Raw genomic sequence first — 15992 nt, 5'->3', positions numbered from 1 at the left:
CATGTAATGTCGTGAACCTACGCGAACACGTGAAACTAATCAATCTCTAGAGCTTTCCACAATATTCCAAGGGTTTCGTGGTGCACCGCCGCAAACATGCAGTCGCGTGGTGTCATGATGGACCAACCGAACGCTCCAAAACCACATCACGAGCTTGTCATGCAATATTAACAGTCTTCAAGAATTGTTGCGTCATAGATATGCAATTATCTACGCAGAACCTGCTCGAACTTTTACAATCTAAGACTAGAAACGTTGGTCCGGTATCTGTCATTCACTATTCTTATTCCGAATTCGTGCACGCGTCTTGGCCAGACTACGCCAGCTAACACTATAACGCCAGATCTCGAACCTTACGGAATCTAATTTGCAGTCCAATTCCAAGATCCTGACCCGCAATTTTAGCCGATCCGATGCCGGTCAGCCCGTCATCGTTTGATCCATTTACGTCGTCACCGCGTCATACAGAGACTAGTGATCTCCTCGGACAGCAGGGTCGGATCACCTCCGATTCGGACGACGACATTCTAAAATCTGATGGACAGGACAGCCGAACTTCAGCATCTGATCCTGTCGTAATTGCTACATCATCCCCTATGCCTGTCCTTTCGACTGACCCGATTGATGTTACCCAGTTGCCTCGACCGCGAACACCGCAGGACAGAGAGGAGCAGGTAGAGGTGGTGTGCGAAATTGTGTTATCCCCCATAAATCGTAATTCTGTCCGAAGACCACGAGGAACAGCCCGGTCTAGGAGAAAGAAGCCTCTCAAGGACGATTCAGCCGAAGCTAAAGCTCACAAGCGGTCAAAAGTAACGAGCCTGCGCGAAGCGCATCAGTGGGCGGGCAGTAATGTCGCTGTCAATCAGAAGCACCAGAAGAATAACAATCTCCGAGCTCCGGACGCGGCTATAACAGCACAATTAGCTGAGAATCAGCTTACAGCTGCCGTGTTGTCGTCTGAAAGCGACTTGAAGATAATTGACTTTCCCTCCTCGCCTCCGCCACGGAGTGCACAGTTATCACATACGCTATTTGAGGAGCCTGTTGCATTGGTATATAAGTGTATATAATTGCTGTATATACAGTTAACAATAACGCATGAGAGATTTCGACGACACAAACTGACGAACTTGTCTATTCGCGATTCATAATCTTGTAGCATAAACTATCATAGCCGCTTCATCCTTGGGAATATTCCAGCTTACTCTTACATATTACAATTCATCTCTTGGCGGTAATGCTTCTCCTATCGTATCTTTTGCCGACTGGAAAGAGGAAGTCGCCGTAGAGCTTGCCTCCACAACACTGCCATCGACGGACGACACGTTAGCGATATGTGAACTATCGTACTTAGACAACTAAAGATTTGTCAGTTACAGTTTTACCGGAAGTGACTAGACGAGACCAAAAAGCTCACATCAGTCGGGAACACATTGCAATCGAAATCCCAGTGCTTCATCAATTTCGCATTCTCGCACTGGTACTTTGTCCACGGTTCCGCATATGCCAGTGGCGACAGCATCACAAAAGTATACACCGCGATTGCAAGTATTCCGATAGTGGCTGCAGTAATGATAGCCCTGTGCCGCAGCACCTTCTTGCAGAACAAATCCCAGGCAATAACCACGCCTAAGATTGCAAAATATAGGGCGGGAAGATAATGGTGCAAGAAAAGCTGCCTCTTCATGAGGTAGAAGGGGAAGTAATGTAGTGCCCAGGCGACGAAGTTGGTTCCGACGGTGCTGTCAAAAGCTTGCACTGAGGGAAGCGAGTAGTCTTTATAACCCCGCTGCCAACGAAGGATTGTGACAATCTTGAAGAGAGCGTAAATGACTAGACCCGCAGTTGAAAGCCACCAGATAAAGATGTTGCCAATAAGGTAGACCTGCTTGTGATCTCTAACCCAGAAATTGATACCGCGACGTAAGTATGGCCACGCCTCTGGCCGAGAGTCCCAGGTGTGAGAAGCGATCAAACCTGCATTTGTCTCCCACATGACACTCTGCAACTCTGCAAACTTCTTAAAGAATCCGACCTTAGGATAGTTCACTTTCTCTGCATCTGCTGGTACTAAACACTTATTAGCAACGTAGTCAGCCGCTTGCCACTAGAGTACATACATGTGGGATGCTCATTGTATTCAATGTACCAAATGCTGTTCGGAAGCGTTCCCTGTTTAGCGCAGGTAACTTCCTGCTGTTCATATGCCCAACTGGGCAGCTTGACCTTGTGCGAGAACAGAACACAACCAGTAATCGTATGGACCAATCTGAACTTAGTTTCAATTGCACGGACATACTCTTGCGCCTTTCCTGGCTTGGATTTGCTCTCAAGAATCTCTATTCGGAAGTTGTCGTTCGCGTCACCGGCGAATCCTTTGTATCCGTATGCGCTGACTTCGTTCTGCCAGTCTGCTTCTGTGACTGGTGGGCGGAGATCATGACTGTGAAGTCGTCGATTGGTCGAAACATGTTGCAATCTAATGACATCGCCGTCCCTAAGGTAAACGGGAGGCAGAGCTCTCATGTCGACGTCAACTTCTGTAGCGTTCTCAACAAGCCACAGGTTATTGTCATCCTTGTGAGGATACAGGGTAATTTGCTGCTGCTTCGACCCAGTTGGGTACAAATGGTCGTGACTGTGAAGATAACCACCCTGAGTGTTCAGGTGTCTGATCGTAATATGGCTGCCAAATGCCACATCGGCCGGTGTATCGACCATCTTCTTATTGTTGAGCGTAGCTTGGAACTCAGAGCTCATGAATCCGTCGCCGTCGCCTGGATTGACGAGGCAAATGAAGTGAATGCCAAACATCAACATATAGAAAATGACAGGAACACCGATCAAAAACACCGCACGCCAGAAAAAGTGCTTGACATACTGCTTTGGGGAGACTGAGAGATCTCCAAGAAGGTGCCACAGACCGGTGACTGTAGTGACACCAACCCAAGCAATCGTGAAAAGTCCGACCCATTTCACGCTTACAGTGGCACCGAGAGACAGGCCGGTGAGGAACAGGTACCAATACCAGGACGACCGGAACGCTGGCTGGTTCTGGAAATTGGCCCATGCGTACGCAGTAAGCGCGGTAAAGAAAACTAGAGGTGAGTCAAGAAGAATAAATCGCGATTGGGTTGTAAGCGCGTTCTCTGCGCAACAGATCAGCTGAGCCTACATTAGATTGAGCAAAACAACATACCAAACAGTACGAGAAGCGCGCCAAGACTTGAGGTCAAGCTTGTGCACCCGTAGGCTTTGAGCGTCAAAAATGACAGTGGGATAACAAGAACACCCAGAGTAGCTGGAAGAAGTCGCATTGCGACGTACGGAACGCCGGCCTCAATATAGTCCCTGCACGAAGAAGAACATTGTCAGAATTCATTGTATAGCGGTCGATCAGCCATGGACTTACTTTCCAATATCCTTGAAATCGAAATCTCCGTCATAACCGGCCAAATAGCCAGCTAATGTGATCAGAAGCTTCGCTAACGGGGGATGGACGTCCATAAAGTATCGTCCCTTGATGTATCTGGAATACGTTAGTAATGGCCTTAGCCGACGCGTCGCGACATACTTTGAAGCGAATCCACCAAAGTGAACCTCATCGAAGACAACGGATGATGGCTGCCATATTTTATACAGACGGACAAGGACGGCAAGACCCGTGATTGACAAGATCGCGGCCTTATCTTTGGCCGGGAGCGTGGAAAATTTGGTAGAAGTGCTTGCCATGTTTACCCAGATTAAACAGAGGCATGCATTCACCCCAAAGTCTGCTAAATGTGGATGGAGTGTGAAATGGGAAATAGCTTAGCTCACGGACCGTAGTTCTATTGGCGTCAACGACCAGCGAACCTCAAACTCAATCAAGATCCGGTAGATCTGATGTTGATCGGCCAGAAACAAGTCGATGGCCTAGGCAGGAGAAACTCAGGGGGTCAAATTGCAAAGGAGACAGAATAATACAGTTGCTGTGTTCAATAAGGGTTTTGTGGAATAAGCATGGCCCATGCGGGGTTAGTACAAAGGCCTCGACAATTTCATCATTCTCTCAGCGTCCAAGTCCGCCGCCGCTCCCTACATTAATCATTACCGACGTCGAACCTGCTTTCATCCATCCTCTGCCCCGCCTCAATCCACACTCGCAACGAATCTCTATACGCTCTATAGCGGCCATCTCTTTTGTCGTCGCCAATATTCGGACCGGTCCGACTAAGCGCCAAGCCCGTAAGGGACGCGCTCCAACGAAGAAGTATGGTGAAGCCCTCACGCGGGGGACGTCATCTGCGTCGGCTGATATGACGTCCGACTCGCTTTCGTCGCTGACTTCCTACTCTTCAAACTCTTCATCTTCCTTCGCATCTGATTCTGCCTCAACGTCGTCGTCATCACCTTCGTCCCCACTGTCTAGCTCAGTAACCATATCTTCGATTGGCACTGCTCTACCGGACTCTCTACATGATGCCGTTCGGCTGCCAGATTCATCGTCTTACCGGTATCTACCCGCAGAGATAATAGAGCTTATTTTATCGTTCGTGCCTCAGCCCTTTCCTGCGAGCCTTCTTTATGTCTCGCGGGCGTGGTATTATGCGGCTCTCCCATACGTCTACCGTCGACCGCGGCTCTACCCTAAAAACTACTTCTCATTTGTCAACACACTTTCCAATAGCGACATACTCGGGAGCTACGTGCACATTCTCGACCTTCGCTTCATCATCCAGTCCGGCAAGAACTCATACACGTCTCGCCTTTTAAGGCGATGCTCAAAACAGCTCGAAGAGTTTTACGCCCCTCAGACAAGCTTCGGCTATGCACCTCTCGTCAGCGTCCGACAATGCGGCCGTCTCCGTGTTCTCGATCTGAGCCTCGTATCAGAAACAGTCGATCTTCGAGAGCTTTTTCTTGCAATCAGGAATCTCCAGAAGCTGACAGTCTTGCATTTTCCGCGTTCGTCGGTCTTTTGTGTGGATTTCGAGGACGATCTGTGGCCACCGAATCTCTCACAATTGGGACTCGCAGGCGGCATCTCAGACGATTTTTTATCGCAGACTAGGTTCCCGCACACGATTAAGACGCTCTCCATGGCGCATTGTCCGTTCGTCAAGACTGACTCCGTCAGATCTTTATGCCATCGCCTGGGCCCGTCGCTCACGTCACTGAGAGTAACGTTCCCGTTACCGGCATTGAGCTATAATTCATTGGACGCGACCTTGAAATTTTGCCCGCTATTGCGGAAACTGATTGTATCGACGGATTATATCACCCACCGCTTGCTCTCAGCGGAGAACGTGGCCACCGCGCATCCGTTGGAAATGTTGGATTTGGACTGTAGCGGCATGCTTGGGCAATCGCGGAAAATTCAGGCGGACGATATTGCGCTCGCTGTGCTTGAGGGCCGATTACCGAAGCTGCGAATCGTCAGGGCTAGCATTAAGCTCGGGTGGACGAAAGACGATGAAGAGGTTAGTGAATTGATTGAAGTTTTGAGTGAGCGGGAAGGCGGGGGGTTGTGGGTTGCGTGATGGATAGTTGTGACTTTATACTGGGTGGGGGTTCAATAGGGGACGGGGCATTTATCGTACGGTTCTTGGTAATTCGTTTATTTTGCTGTGTTATTGTACGTTATTATTATTTTATAGGTATATGATGCATCACCGAGTTTATTTTCGTCTCTCGTTACTTGCAGATGTCTTTGTCTGGTCCAGCATTGTTCACGTATACAATCTAGTGATGTATACAACCTCTGCGATATGTAATGAATAATGATAATCTATCATAATACATATGTAACACTCTATCTACTCTAGACATATCTATATCTACAGCCCCAAACTACTTAAGCTTTATCTCATTCTGGATAGCATGCATGACCGCCTCCAATACATTATCTACAATGACCTTGGGTTTGGCAGCGGCATCTAGCTCATCGCCATCCTTGAAGACACCAGTGCGGACGAGGATTGTGTACCAACCATACCCATTTCCGCCTCGAATATCCGACGCCGGATTATCGCCGATCATGTACACCCGCCTTAGCTTTCCATCATATCCGAACATCTCTTGTCTCCATTCATTAAGCACGCCATGCGCATACTCATAAGTGAATAGATACGGCTTGCCGATAATCGTCCTGCAACACGTAGTTAGCTATCAACTAGTGAAAATAAGGCACATGCTTCAGCAGAGCTTACGACTGCATATCCCGTCCTGTATAGTCCTTAAACACTTTCTCAATACTAGTCCTAAACGCACCCTGTCCGAATCGCGGAAGATGATACTCATTCGCCCACAATAGATCGTTATTCGAGAAATATATTGGCAAGGCCTGCTCCAGACAGCTGTTCTTGGTACCCAACTTTCCACCTTCAGACGTCAACAAATCAATAATGACTTGGGTATCACATCCCCAATCCCTGGAGTCATTGAACATCAGTATCGCATTAAACGCATCTTCGGAAAGAGGTCGCGCATGCTTGAGTTCCTCTGGCGTGTATCTGTGAAATGGCCATATAGATCTCTGGGTAGCGACGATGTCGAGCGACATCGCGCAGTCCTTGAATCCGTAATCTTCGGCTACATGGCGACATGTGTCGACATCACCGCCGACGACTAGGACCTTGCTGTAATTGTCCACGAGGCGCCGGAAGGGGGTGTGGGATTGTATAAATTGCTTGGTGGAGATCTCGATGTCGAGTTTCTCCGATAAGTCGGCCACGCGGGCGATCTCTGATTTACCACCGCCGTTAGTCAGTAGGACCCTAATAACACGTTAGATGCACTTCGTAGCACAGATGACAAGGCATACCAAGGGATTTTGTGTTCCTGAAGTAGCTTCAGGGCCATTTTCCCTTCCGCCAATGGCTTCGCCCCACGGATCAAAACACCGTCAATACTACACTAATTAGCATAAGAGCCCATGCCACTATTGTATCAACCCCATTACTAACGTACTCAAACGCAAATGCGAAGTTTGGCGCAACGTCAGTCTCCGTAGTCAATAACCTCCGGCCAGCAGCCTTTGTCGCCGACAAGACTCTGCTCTCAAACGCGAGTGGCAAGTGACGCCGTAAGCAAGTAGTACTAATCGTCGTGTAAATCATATTTGGATTACACATGAATTGTGTAGACAATTAGATGATTTGGAACCGTTTGCGATAATCAGATAACGCGACAATTACACGTCCAATCGATCTGTCCCGATACAGTTAAAAGTCCGCAATAAACACCCTATATTCCAAATTGTCGCGCCAGTGAAAGTAGTCCAATCCGCCCGGTTGCCAATAAGCATCAATAGTCTAGACTATGACGGCATCTGTTAACTGAGGCCCTCATCATCGGTGGCTTTTCGAGGCTTCGCCTATAGCACGACAAGGTTAGGGTTGTCCAATTTACCCGTCAGTAAGAAAAAAAATTGTAATAGAAACGTCTCAACAAGACGATCCGAGTAGTTTTAAATGATTTGTAGCGTTGTGGTTCTGTAATTGAAGTTTTTGTTCGAATGTCCTGGAAAGTGAACCGTTCACTTGTGTGAGTCGCTCACTTGTGACCTACGTTATATATATATATATATATCAAGTGAACGACACAATCTCGTAAATCTGACAGCCGTTGATTCACATTAGTCCCAAGCGGACATCAGTAATACAAAATCTGGTCTTCTATCGTTTTCACTGTATCACAAACCTGTAAATCAAAATAACCATAAAAATTGGATGAGAGATATAGTAGTAAAGTTACAAATGTCCAAAACGCCTTAAAGTAATTCTACTTTCAAACATATGATTAGAATTATGACTCTATGTAACATTCCCTTATGTACAGAGTCACTAATAATCAAAATAATACGAATTAAACTCTAAGACCCAATTTTGAGACACCCACTAGTCGTACAATCCATGTTGATCTTAGTTTAATGTACAATCATCGCGGCAGTTATCGGCACACAGTTACATTTCCTTCCGTCGTTTTCGACCAGTCGACAAAGGCGACAATGGTGGGCTTTCATCTGCACGGTCCTCTTTGTCCAGCGGATTTAACAGAGAGTACACCCCCACTGCCACTGACTGTCTCGTGGCCGAAATACTGTTTGAAGCTGGGACAGACGCTGTAACGGGCGGTGCTGACGTTGGTGGTTGTTGCGGTTGTGTTGGCTGCTGTTGCGGCGTAGATATTTGCGGCTGCACCTGTGTGGGTGGCGCTGGCTGTAGCGGTTGTGATAAACCGGATGGCGGTGGAGGAGGGCCAGCTGCGGATCCTGTACTTGGCGCCGACGTTGGTGACATCTTTGGTGAACCCGGATGCAATCTGTAATGTTGGTTCACGCTCGAAAACTGTACTGCAGGATTGATAGATTCTCTCCTCATACTAGTAACTCCCTGTAGAGGCTGATGCAACGGCGAAAGCGAAGCAGGGGACGGTGAGAGTGGTGACGACACTTGAGAGTGGGCTCCCAATAACTGAGTAGGAATAGCCAATCGCTCGCCGCTAAAGACAGTGTGTTCGGTGTTATAGATCGCACTGGGAAAAGACCTTCTCTGACTGTGAATCGAGCTGGCGTCGCCACTACTATCCGTTGACGACGATACATCGCTCCAAGTCCTCCCACTAGGATCCAGTCGGCCGTCGCCAGACGTATGTCGTCTTGGTGACGGTTGCTGCGAATTAGCATGAGAGGCCGAAGGATATGATCCGGGCCGAGCTCGCAACAACGGAGGATTGAACGGCATAGTAGGTCCGTACGACTGAGACAGAATAGGCACGTGATGAGACTGAGCGGCAGATGTGACGTTTTGTTGACTTAAGACTCCCGAACCAAGCGCCATTCCTTCCAGAGGTGAAGGATACTGCGGGCGAAACACAGAATTTCGTCCACCATTAGCGCGATCATCTCGCTGATGAGGCGAAATGTCACCGGTCGCAGTTGAATCGACTTTCAGATGCTGTGAATAGGGCGTCATTGACTCGTCCACTAGTTGTCGACTGCGCCTGCTGACCTCATCGTGGAGTCGTCGGACTTCCGCCACGGTTAGCATCGTCATCGCCACAGCCCAGAGAAATTCCACAAATGAATAACATACGTTCTGCTTCGACTGATGCAAGATCATTTCCAAATGGTAGACGTAAAACGATAGAGATCAAGCTTCGTAGCCACTAATAATTGTCAGGAACACTCATCATCAGACTTTACTACCATACTTCTTGACAAGTCCGGACAGACTCCAACACCATATCCGATCTAGCCTGCAACCGTAATTGTGAATCTTGTAATTGCCACATTGTATTTTCTAAAGTCGCCAGTCGCATAGCATCTGCAGATTCACCTCCGAGACTTCCCCTATGACTCGCTGCTGCAGCAGCAGCGGCATTTGCCGCAGCCAGTGCCGCAGCATGACCTGCAGCGCTGTCGCCGATAAATCCAGGAGAGGGATTATTTGATAGTCCAGTTCCATTCGGCGAGATTGGTGTTACTGGCATAGAGACCGAACCGCTTTTGGAGGATGAGATCGAGTCACGGTTGACGACAGACGGTCGGGAAGCCCGGCGCTTGATTCCCCGTAATGATTCCACATCGCCGCGCTTGAAAATGCCCTCTCCGTGTTTAAATTCCCATTGCCCAGAATCTGTCGTAGATCCTGCGTGAAACACGTCGTTCACTACGTCGAAGTTAGCGGAGGAAACGACGTTGGAAATTCGTATCGCACCTTTGTGAAAACCGTACATATTCAGCTGCCGCACAAAAGACGAGACATTAGTGTGTTTGAAGTACTGGCTAGATGGGTATTAGCTTGATAGCCCCGTTTGCGCTGTGGCAAGAGCGGACTGACCTTAAAACTTTTGAAAACTCTTCATTCGGTGACACCACGAAGCTGTCGTTAGTCGATGTCCACGAAATGAGATGCTGTATTGAAGTGTCCTCCAGCATGCTAGATCACGTTAGCGGTGGTGTCAAAGAAATTAGATGGTGGTCTAGTGTGCAGATGGGCTGGATAGGAGGACCCATATGACATCTATACCGAACGGAACCGCCACGCACTTGTAAAGCTTGTGGATAAACGCAGACTGATTTACTTTCGGCTGAGATGGCGCAGAGGATGCCGAGGTCAGTCCGGACGTCGCCGCAGCAGACGTGTTTGTAGTGGAAGACATGCCAACGGGGGGTAAGGCGGTGGAGGTAGGCGCAGGACCATTGGAATCAGGGCGATCGGAGTCGAAGGTGGCCACCACGGTGGCAGTTCTCGGAGAGGGTTGGTCGGTACTGTCGGTTGAGATTGTGCGTGGGGCGGAGCTGGGGCGGCGGTCAGGGGCGAGTGAGGACTGGGGAACAGTAGCATGGGTACCATTGATGGACATGGCGAGTACGGAGGGGGAGGGGCGGTCATGAGCAGTGAACTGGCGAAGGAGATGAAGTGGAGCGCTCGGCGATGCGGCGGGCAAGTTCGCAAACGGTGGTCGGTGGTTGTGCAAGCGCCAGGCGCGGACCTAGCAGAGTTTCAGTTAGTGTGCAAGCACTCTTCGCACTTGGTGGAGCATATTGGACGTACGACTTCCGAATCTTGGATGGTGTCCAGCTGTCTCGGTGTCGACCCACATTTAGCGATGTGGCGCATCTTGTACCCAGTTTCGCTTACGCGAGAGTTTACTTCTAGCATGGCTCATCTCCCGAGTCGCGAGTTCACGTCTAATCATACTATAATGCCCAAAATTAGGCACGCGGGTAGTTGCACACACTCCCGCAACTTTGCAACTGCACCCCCTGCAAATCGATATCTTCCTGGAACAGCTAAGTCCGCGCTTATTAAGAAATCGAAATTATAAACTTTTAACCGCTTACTACATGAACCAACCCAAACAAAGTACTATGCACTTTAAAAAATCAAACTAGCCCAACAAGTAACCATGCATTCGTACCTAGCCAATCAAATTTACTCAATCATCGAATCTCGGACAACGCCTTCTCTAAGCTCTCGTCGGATCTCAGGGCTGATCTTCGGATGCATCCGCAGCCTGACCAGATCTAGGAGAGCCTCCCGCTGTTCCTCCGTGATATCGTTCTTGTATCTCTGCGCAAATGCCAAAAGCGCTTGATGCCATAGCACCGGCAGTGACTGACTTTTCTCGCCTGTCTCGATGGTAGAGCTACGGAATCGGAGAAAGTGAAAGACAACGCCGTCGATGACTTTGTACGGCAGAGCATACTTCTTGTCTATCAAGACTCGCATAAAAAGAGAATTCGCGCCCGAGTATGTTTCCATTTCTGCTAGCCTGAGCAGAGCCGCAGACGAATGCAACGCTGGGATGGACACTTTCGAGATTACTGAGCCTACGATAATCGCTTCTCTCAATGTGCAAGTTCCAGACTGCAAATATGTCAGTTGTGCTCGGGCATTGTACCTATCCAATATATCCCTACCTCACAGAGTGGAAACAAAAATCCTTTGAAAAAGGCTGCAGGCTTGTAAAGTGATTTCTTCAAAGATCGGTATAGGTGATAGTTGAGGTTTTTGTTCTCGCGAATATCGTCACGTACTCGGTCTAACAAAATATCCGACAAAAATCTAAAGAGAACTTAGTATCTGGACCACATTCCATATATGCGCCTCATACCTCTGCGATTGCTTTGACTTCAAGCTACTGACAAACAATTTGGTTGCCTCGTAGCATGCGTTGGACGACCACGAGTCAGGCTGAGTCAAGAAGAGAACATCCTCCCAATTCTTCAGGGCTGGAATAATTTTGAATGCCTTGGGTAGTTTTCCCGATCGATACCGTGAGAGAAGCAGACCAACTCTGTTACATGAATCAGTATCGTGCAACTTTCTATCCACTCAAGCAAACACACTTGTCGTAAACTTCAACCACTTTTGGTGGAAACTCCGGCTCCTCCAGCTTTCCCTTCGCCTGTCGCTTCATCTCCGTTTCATGCTGTTGTAAACGCTCCATAATCTTATCCGCCAGAGTAACTGGTTTGCCGTTCCCTGGTCCACCAAGTGCCGTTGGCAAAAACTTTTCAAACAAAGCACTATCTTCGTCGTCCAGCTCAAGCCCGCGCATTTCGCCTCTCTGAAATTCTTCAAATTCGGCATATTCTTCCTCATCATCCCCCTCGTCGTAATCTTCAAATCCATCATCCTCGTCATCATAGTGGTCATCCCTGAGCCTGTCGTTCCCATCAGCGCTTATCTCCTCGTCGATCTCTTGCTGCTGATCCCTCGCAATCTGCAAAATTTTCCGCGACAACGCCGCGTCAACAAACTTCTCGTCCTCATCATCCTCGAGACCATCGTCGTCCTCTCGCCTCCGCTTTCCGCGAGAAGCAATCTTCAACTTGCCATCTCCTAGAGCCGCACTCTCATAATCGACGAGTAAAGGTTCGTGGCGAGCTAATGTCGGCTTCGCAGCTGACTTAACAGCTTGTTTTGGCATTCTTGGTGCTATCTGAAAAAATTCCCTCAGAATATTGGATAGTCCAAGATGTCGTAATATATCCGCAGTGGTACTGCAGTGAGTAAAGTTGGAATTTGTCGTTGGGACTGAAGGGAAAAATTTAGAGATCACAACTCACAATATGCTCAAATTGTGAACCAGGGGTCGACGGGTTAGGCTACGCTTTATCATATCCATTCCCTGCATACCTCCAGGGTCCAATCATAGCAAATCCATATCCTATTGATTCTGACTCCATTCTATGCCCAATATCGTTGCACAAAATGGCACGACGACAATAATATACAACTACTAAACTATAGATATCAAGCATAGATATCATGCCCCTGCTTCCGAGTCGCCCGATTTCTTTTTCTTTTTCTTCTTTTTTTTCTTTTGCCTTTGCTGTTGCTCTTGTTTCTTCTGAATTAAATCGTCTAGAACTGAAAGTGTTCTTCTTTTCTTTGCAGACCTATATGCGCCGGAAGGGGCGTCGGTGCCGTTCTCGTCGACAGAATGTGTCTCCTCTTGCCCCGATTCCTTAGTTACTGGCCGCTTTGAGCCAGGTTTAGTCATACTGCGATAGGCAACCGTTGTTCGGCCATCCTCCCCGTCATCATCCTCTATTTCGTCCTGATCTCGTGATTTACCATCGGCTTTTATACGTGCGTCTTCCACGCGTCGCTTATGAATCTGCTTCTGCATGAATTCAATCGTTTTGCGCTGCCTGTACGCACTCACAGGCGTTCCAGTAGACGACTCGGTTGTGTTAGCCGGCAATGACGCCCCTATTCCCCCTCTTAGTAAACGCGCGTCAGTAGAGCCCATTAATTCAAACAGCGTCCATAACACTAACCTTCCGACAATAACAGTATATTTCTTAGAGAATTCCACGTCCTCGTCATTGGCTGACGTTTCTTCTGCTTCCGTAGACAAAGGTACATCTTCATTTCCTAATAGGTAGGCTTGTTCACCGTTTTGTCTCAACTTGTCACGACTGATTTCTCTCGTGCTGTCCTTTTTGTCTGTTTGTTCTTGTTGCGTGCCCGCTTGATGTGTGTTGCCATGAGAACCCCGATCAGGGCCAGAAGTCCCGCTAGTACCATTGCTTCTCGAGCCCTCGTTGTCGCTGGAATCAGGTCCGAGCCAGGAAGCGACGAGAGCGCGGGTCTGTGCAATGGAGACGGCGAATCGGGAGGCGAGCAGGGCGGTCTCAGAGGCCATGCAATGAACACGTAGGTTGAAGAAACAGAGTAGCCAGTGTTGGCTTGTCGGAGATTCTCTTGCTCAGGGCTAAAAGGAAGCGTCGGGAACTCACGCGCCGACCGCCAGCGAGTTACACGCTGCCATACTAGGCATAACCACACATAAACCTAACCGCCAGGCCAAGTAGGCATCGCCGCTCCCTGTTAGTTTCGTCCCTCGCACCTTCCCTCGTCCCATCACCCACTTTCCCAACCCAACCGCGTTTATCCTTTCAATCTAGAGCAATGCTTTTCAAAGGTGCTGCTTCTCTTACCGGCCGGCTCGCGACTGTGTCCCGAACCGTCTCGCGCGCTGGCGCGCTTCCACAGGTGTGTTCATCTGACTTACCGTTTTATATGAAGTTTTGTCGGCATCTGCGCAACAATAGCGCGCTTACCGGCTTTCCTATGTGCCGAATTGCCCATCAGATTGACATTAATGCGCTGGATGATAAGTCTTGTGGACACTGAATGATCGGCTCCCTCTTTCAACCGCGAGTTGGTAGTGTGCTTTTGTCGGATGAATGTAGTGACTGGCGTCGGGTGCTCGCACAACTATCGGAATGTTGCATCCACCTATCACAGCGTCAAATGTCGTCGTCAAATGCCACAATTAGTGGTCACATCTGATAGTTAACATGCAATTTCGTGTTGCGATGTCCGTTGTTGCCAGTGCCGACAACAGATGCAGATCTTATGATCGTGAAACTAACTGATTACTAGCAAAAGCGATTCCTGTCGCTGCATGAATACCGGTCTGCGGCCATTCTCCAAGAAGTATGTTTGAAATTGATGAGGTTATTGTGTAATTCTGTGTGCGTGTGTGTTTATTGACTCAATGAATTTAGTATGGCGTTCCTGTCCCTGCTGGCGAGGCTGCTACAACTCCCGAGGCAGCTGAGAAGGTTGCCGAGGATCTAGGTATGCTAGTCCATTCTCCAAAGTTCATTTGTTGTTGTAGACTTTATGTTTACGGTTGTGTAGGAAAGGAAGACATGGTCATCAAGGCGCAGGTTCTCGCTGGTGGCCGAGGCAAGGGTACTTTCGACAACGGTCTCAAGGGCGGTGTTAAATTGATCTCTTCACCAGTCGAGGCTAAGATCTATGCTGAGCAGATGCTCGGTCACAAACTCATCACTAAGCAGACTGGTGCTGCTGGCAAACTCTGCACTGCTGTGTATGTTGTCGAGCGAGAGTTTGTTCGTCGCGAGGCGTACTTAGCCATTCTCCTTGACCGTACCACTCGTGGGCCTGTCATTGTTGCATCCAGCCAGGGTGGTATGGATATCGAAACTGTCGCGAAGGAGACGCCGGATGCCATCTTCTCGACTCCAGTCGACATCCACACCGGCGTCACTGATGAGATTGCCATGAAGGTCGCGGAGGCGCTCGGTTTCTCCGCGGCTGCAACCAAGGAGGCTGCCGAAACTGTTAAGAAGCTTTACAAGGTCTTCAAGGAGAAGGATGCCACCCAAGTTGAGATCAACCCTCTTTCCGAAACCGTTGACCGCCGTGTTCTGGCTATGGATGCCAAGCTTGGATTTGATGACAACGCGTCGTTCAGACAGCCAGAGGTATGGGGTTGGAGGGATACCACCCAGGAGGATGCTGACGAGATTGAGGCTGCCAAGTACGGTCTCAATTTCATCAAGCTCGATGGTAACATTGGATGCCTCGTGAACGGAGCCGGTCTGGCAATGGCCACTATGGACATCATCAAGCTCTACGGCGGGGAGCCAGCCAACTTCCTTGACTGTGGCGGCGGTGCCACTGCGGAAGCTATTCGCCAAGCGTTCGGCATATTGCTCCGTGAGCCCAAGGTCACCGCTATCTTCGTCAATATTTTCGGTGGCATTGTCCGCTGCGACAACATTGCCAAAGGTTTGATCGCCACGACCCAGGAAATGAACATCACCGTGCCAATCGTCGCTCGTCTCCAAGGTACCAACGTCGAGGAAGCTCAGCGTCTTATCAATAACTCCGGCTTGAAAATCTTCTCCTTCACCGACCTCGACGAGGCCGCCCAGAAGGTGTGCCAGCTCTCTAAAGTCGTCTCGCTCGCTCGAGAAATTGATGTTAATGTTTCTTTCGAGCTTCCTCTGTAAATTTGTGGCTGAATTTTGACTGGGACTGGATCCCGACGTTTAGTTTCTGCAATCCGGAAATATAGGCATATTTTTTTGAGATTTATATAGATATATGGATGTAGATGAATCGAACTGAATCGGTTTTGACAAAAGGATAAAGATCTAAACAGATACGCTTGACGTCAATAATATTATTGTAGGGAGTACAAAATAGAAGACCTGTGGTTTAAGGTTC

The 15992-nt window shown here is 48.7% G+C and overlaps 8 protein-coding genes across 8 annotated transcripts; 3 read left to right on the top strand and 5 right to left on the bottom strand.

Annotated features, from left to right (window-relative positions):
• On the top strand, window positions 1-1229 carry POJ06DRAFT_95586 (uncharacterized protein). Its single transcript, XM_056191802.1, has 2 exons — window positions 1-254; window positions 344-1229. Exon 2 carries the CDS (start codon window positions 414-416, stop codon window positions 1071-1073), a length of 660 nt encoding a protein of 219 aa, XP_056044819.1. The 5' UTR covers window positions 1-254; window positions 344-413; the 3' UTR covers window positions 1074-1229.
• Window positions 1075-3938, bottom strand: POJ06DRAFT_251318 (Dolichyl-phosphate-mannose-protein mannosyltransferase-domain-containing protein). The gene is made up of 6 exons (XM_056187384.1): window positions 3578-3938; window positions 3416-3532; window positions 3203-3354; window positions 2124-3152; window positions 1421-2073; window positions 1075-1361 (listed from the first exon to the last, which is right to left on the bottom strand). Exons 1-6 carry the CDS (start codon window positions 3733-3735, stop codon window positions 1218-1220), a joined length of 2253 nt encoding a protein of 750 aa, XP_056044818.1. The 5' UTR covers window positions 3736-3938; the 3' UTR covers window positions 1075-1217.
• A 94-nt stretch (window positions 3939-4032) lies between these two features.
• Window positions 4033-5794, top strand: POJ06DRAFT_251317 (uncharacterized protein). Its single transcript, XM_056187383.1, has one exon. It carries the CDS (start codon window positions 4302-4304, stop codon window positions 5523-5525), a length of 1224 nt encoding a protein of 407 aa, XP_056044817.1. The 5' UTR covers window positions 4033-4301; the 3' UTR covers window positions 5526-5794.
• POJ06DRAFT_251313 (HAD-like domain-containing protein) lies at window positions 5795-7516 on the bottom strand. The gene is made up of 4 exons (XM_056187382.1): window positions 6955-7516; window positions 6809-6895; window positions 6195-6761; window positions 5795-6133 (listed from the first exon to the last, which is right to left on the bottom strand). The coding sequence occupies exons 1-4, from the start codon at window positions 7116-7118 to the stop codon at window positions 5836-5838; spliced, it is 1116 nt and encodes a 371-aa protein (XP_056044816.1). The 5' UTR covers window positions 7119-7516; the 3' UTR covers window positions 5795-5835.
• A 31-nt stretch (window positions 7517-7547) lies between these two features.
• On the bottom strand, window positions 7548-10545 carry POJ06DRAFT_251308 (HSF-type DNA-binding-domain-containing protein). The gene is made up of 6 exons (XM_056187381.1): window positions 10037-10545; window positions 9828-9926; window positions 9705-9772; window positions 9199-9656; window positions 9081-9153; window positions 7548-9016 (listed from the first exon to the last, which is right to left on the bottom strand). Exons 1-6 carry the CDS (start codon window positions 10351-10353, stop codon window positions 7950-7952), a joined length of 2082 nt encoding a protein of 693 aa, XP_056044815.1. The 5' UTR covers window positions 10354-10545; the 3' UTR covers window positions 7548-7949.
• Window positions 10546-10721: 176 nt separating this feature from the next.
• On the bottom strand, window positions 10722-12622 carry POJ06DRAFT_251302 (Bystin-domain-containing protein). The gene is made up of 4 exons (XM_056187380.1): window positions 11843-12622; window positions 11608-11790; window positions 11414-11558; window positions 10722-11360 (listed from the first exon to the last, which is right to left on the bottom strand). Exons 1-4 carry the CDS (start codon window positions 12424-12426, stop codon window positions 10926-10928), a joined length of 1347 nt encoding a protein of 448 aa, XP_056044814.1. The 5' UTR covers window positions 12427-12622; the 3' UTR covers window positions 10722-10925.
• A 143-nt stretch (window positions 12623-12765) lies between these two features.
• On the bottom strand, window positions 12766-13650 carry POJ06DRAFT_267518 (uncharacterized protein; the record flags this gene model as incomplete). The annotated part of the gene is made up of 2 exons (XM_056189249.1): window positions 12766-13225; window positions 13283-13650. The coding sequence occupies 2 exons, from the start codon at window positions 13648-13650 to the stop codon at window positions 12766-12768; spliced, it is 828 nt and encodes a 275-aa protein (XP_056044813.1).
• A 765-nt stretch (window positions 13651-14415) lies between these two features.
• On the top strand, window positions 14416-15775 carry POJ06DRAFT_281152 (uncharacterized protein; the record flags this gene model as incomplete). Its single annotated transcript, XM_056189928.1, has 3 exons — window positions 14416-14451; window positions 14519-14591; window positions 14655-15775. 3 exons carry the CDS (start codon window positions 14416-14418, stop codon window positions 15773-15775), a joined length of 1230 nt encoding a protein of 409 aa, XP_056044812.1.
• Window positions 15776-15992: the final 217 nt, after the last annotated feature.

Source organism: Lipomyces tetrasporus, assembly GCF_029532465.1.
Source record: "Lipomyces tetrasporus strain NRRL Y-64009 chromosome Unknown POJ06scaffold_4, whole genome shotgun sequence".
In the NCBI taxonomy this organism is placed as follows: domain Eukaryota; kingdom Fungi; phylum Ascomycota; class Lipomycetes; order Lipomycetales; family Lipomycetaceae; genus Lipomyces; species Lipomyces tetrasporus.
This window is presented reverse-complemented; position numbering and strand designations above follow the sequence as displayed.

Bases quoted from the DNA above. Each gene is read 5' to 3' on its own strand.
- POJ06DRAFT_251308 (XM_056187381.1), bottom strand. From the start codon at position 10,353: ATGTCCATCAATGGTACCCATGCTACTGTTCCCCAGTCCTCACTCGCC. The intron at 9,773-9,827 runs GTCAGTCCGCTC...ATACCCATCTAG, and splicing joins GAGTTTTCAAAAGTTTTAAG to CCAGTACTTCAAACACACTA. The intron at 9,154-9,198 runs GTATGGTAGTAA...GACAATTATTAG, and splicing joins CTGTCCGGACTTGTCAAGAA to TGGCTACGAAGCTTGATCTC.
- POJ06DRAFT_95586 (XM_056191802.1), top strand. From the start codon at position 414: ATGCCGGTCAGCCCGTCATCGTTTGATCCATTTACGTCGTCACCGCGT.
- POJ06DRAFT_251318 (XM_056187384.1), bottom strand. From the start codon at position 3,735: ATGGCAAGCACTTCTACCAAATTTTCCACGCTCCCGGCCAAAGATAAG. The intron at 3,153-3,202 runs GTATGTTGTTTT...TCTGTTGCGCAG, and splicing joins CGCGCTTCTCGTACTGTTTG to AGAACGCGCTTACAACCCAA. The intron at 1,362-1,420 runs GTGAGCTTTTTG...ACAAATCTTTAG, and splicing joins GCAATGTGTTCCCGACTGAT to TTGTCTAAGTACGATAGTTC.
- POJ06DRAFT_251302 (XM_056187380.1), bottom strand. From the start codon at position 12,426: ATGCCAAAACAAGCTGTTAAGTCAGCTGCGAAGCCGACATTAGCTCGC. The intron at 11,791-11,842 runs GTGTGTTTGCTT...TTCATGTAACAG, and splicing joins GTGGTTGAAGTTTACGACAA to AGTTGGTCTGCTTCTCTCAC. The intron at 11,559-11,607 runs GTATGAGGCGCA...AGTTCTCTTTAG, and splicing joins AAGTCAAAGCAATCGCAGAG to ATTTTTGTCGGATATTTTGT.
- POJ06DRAFT_251313 (XM_056187382.1), bottom strand. From the start codon at position 7,118: ATGTGTAATCCAAATATGATTTACACGACGATTAGTACTACTTGCTTA. The intron at 6,896-6,954 runs GTACGTTAGTAA...TAATTAGTGTAG, and splicing joins AACTTCGCATTTGCGTTTGA to TATTGACGGTGTTTTGATCC. The intron at 6,134-6,194 runs GTAAGCTCTGCT...TACGTGTTGCAG, and splicing joins ACAGGACGGGATATGCAGTC to GACGATTATCGGCAAGCCGT.
- POJ06DRAFT_251317 (XM_056187383.1), top strand. From the start codon at position 4,302: ATGACGTCCGACTCGCTTTCGTCGCTGACTTCCTACTCTTCAAACTCT.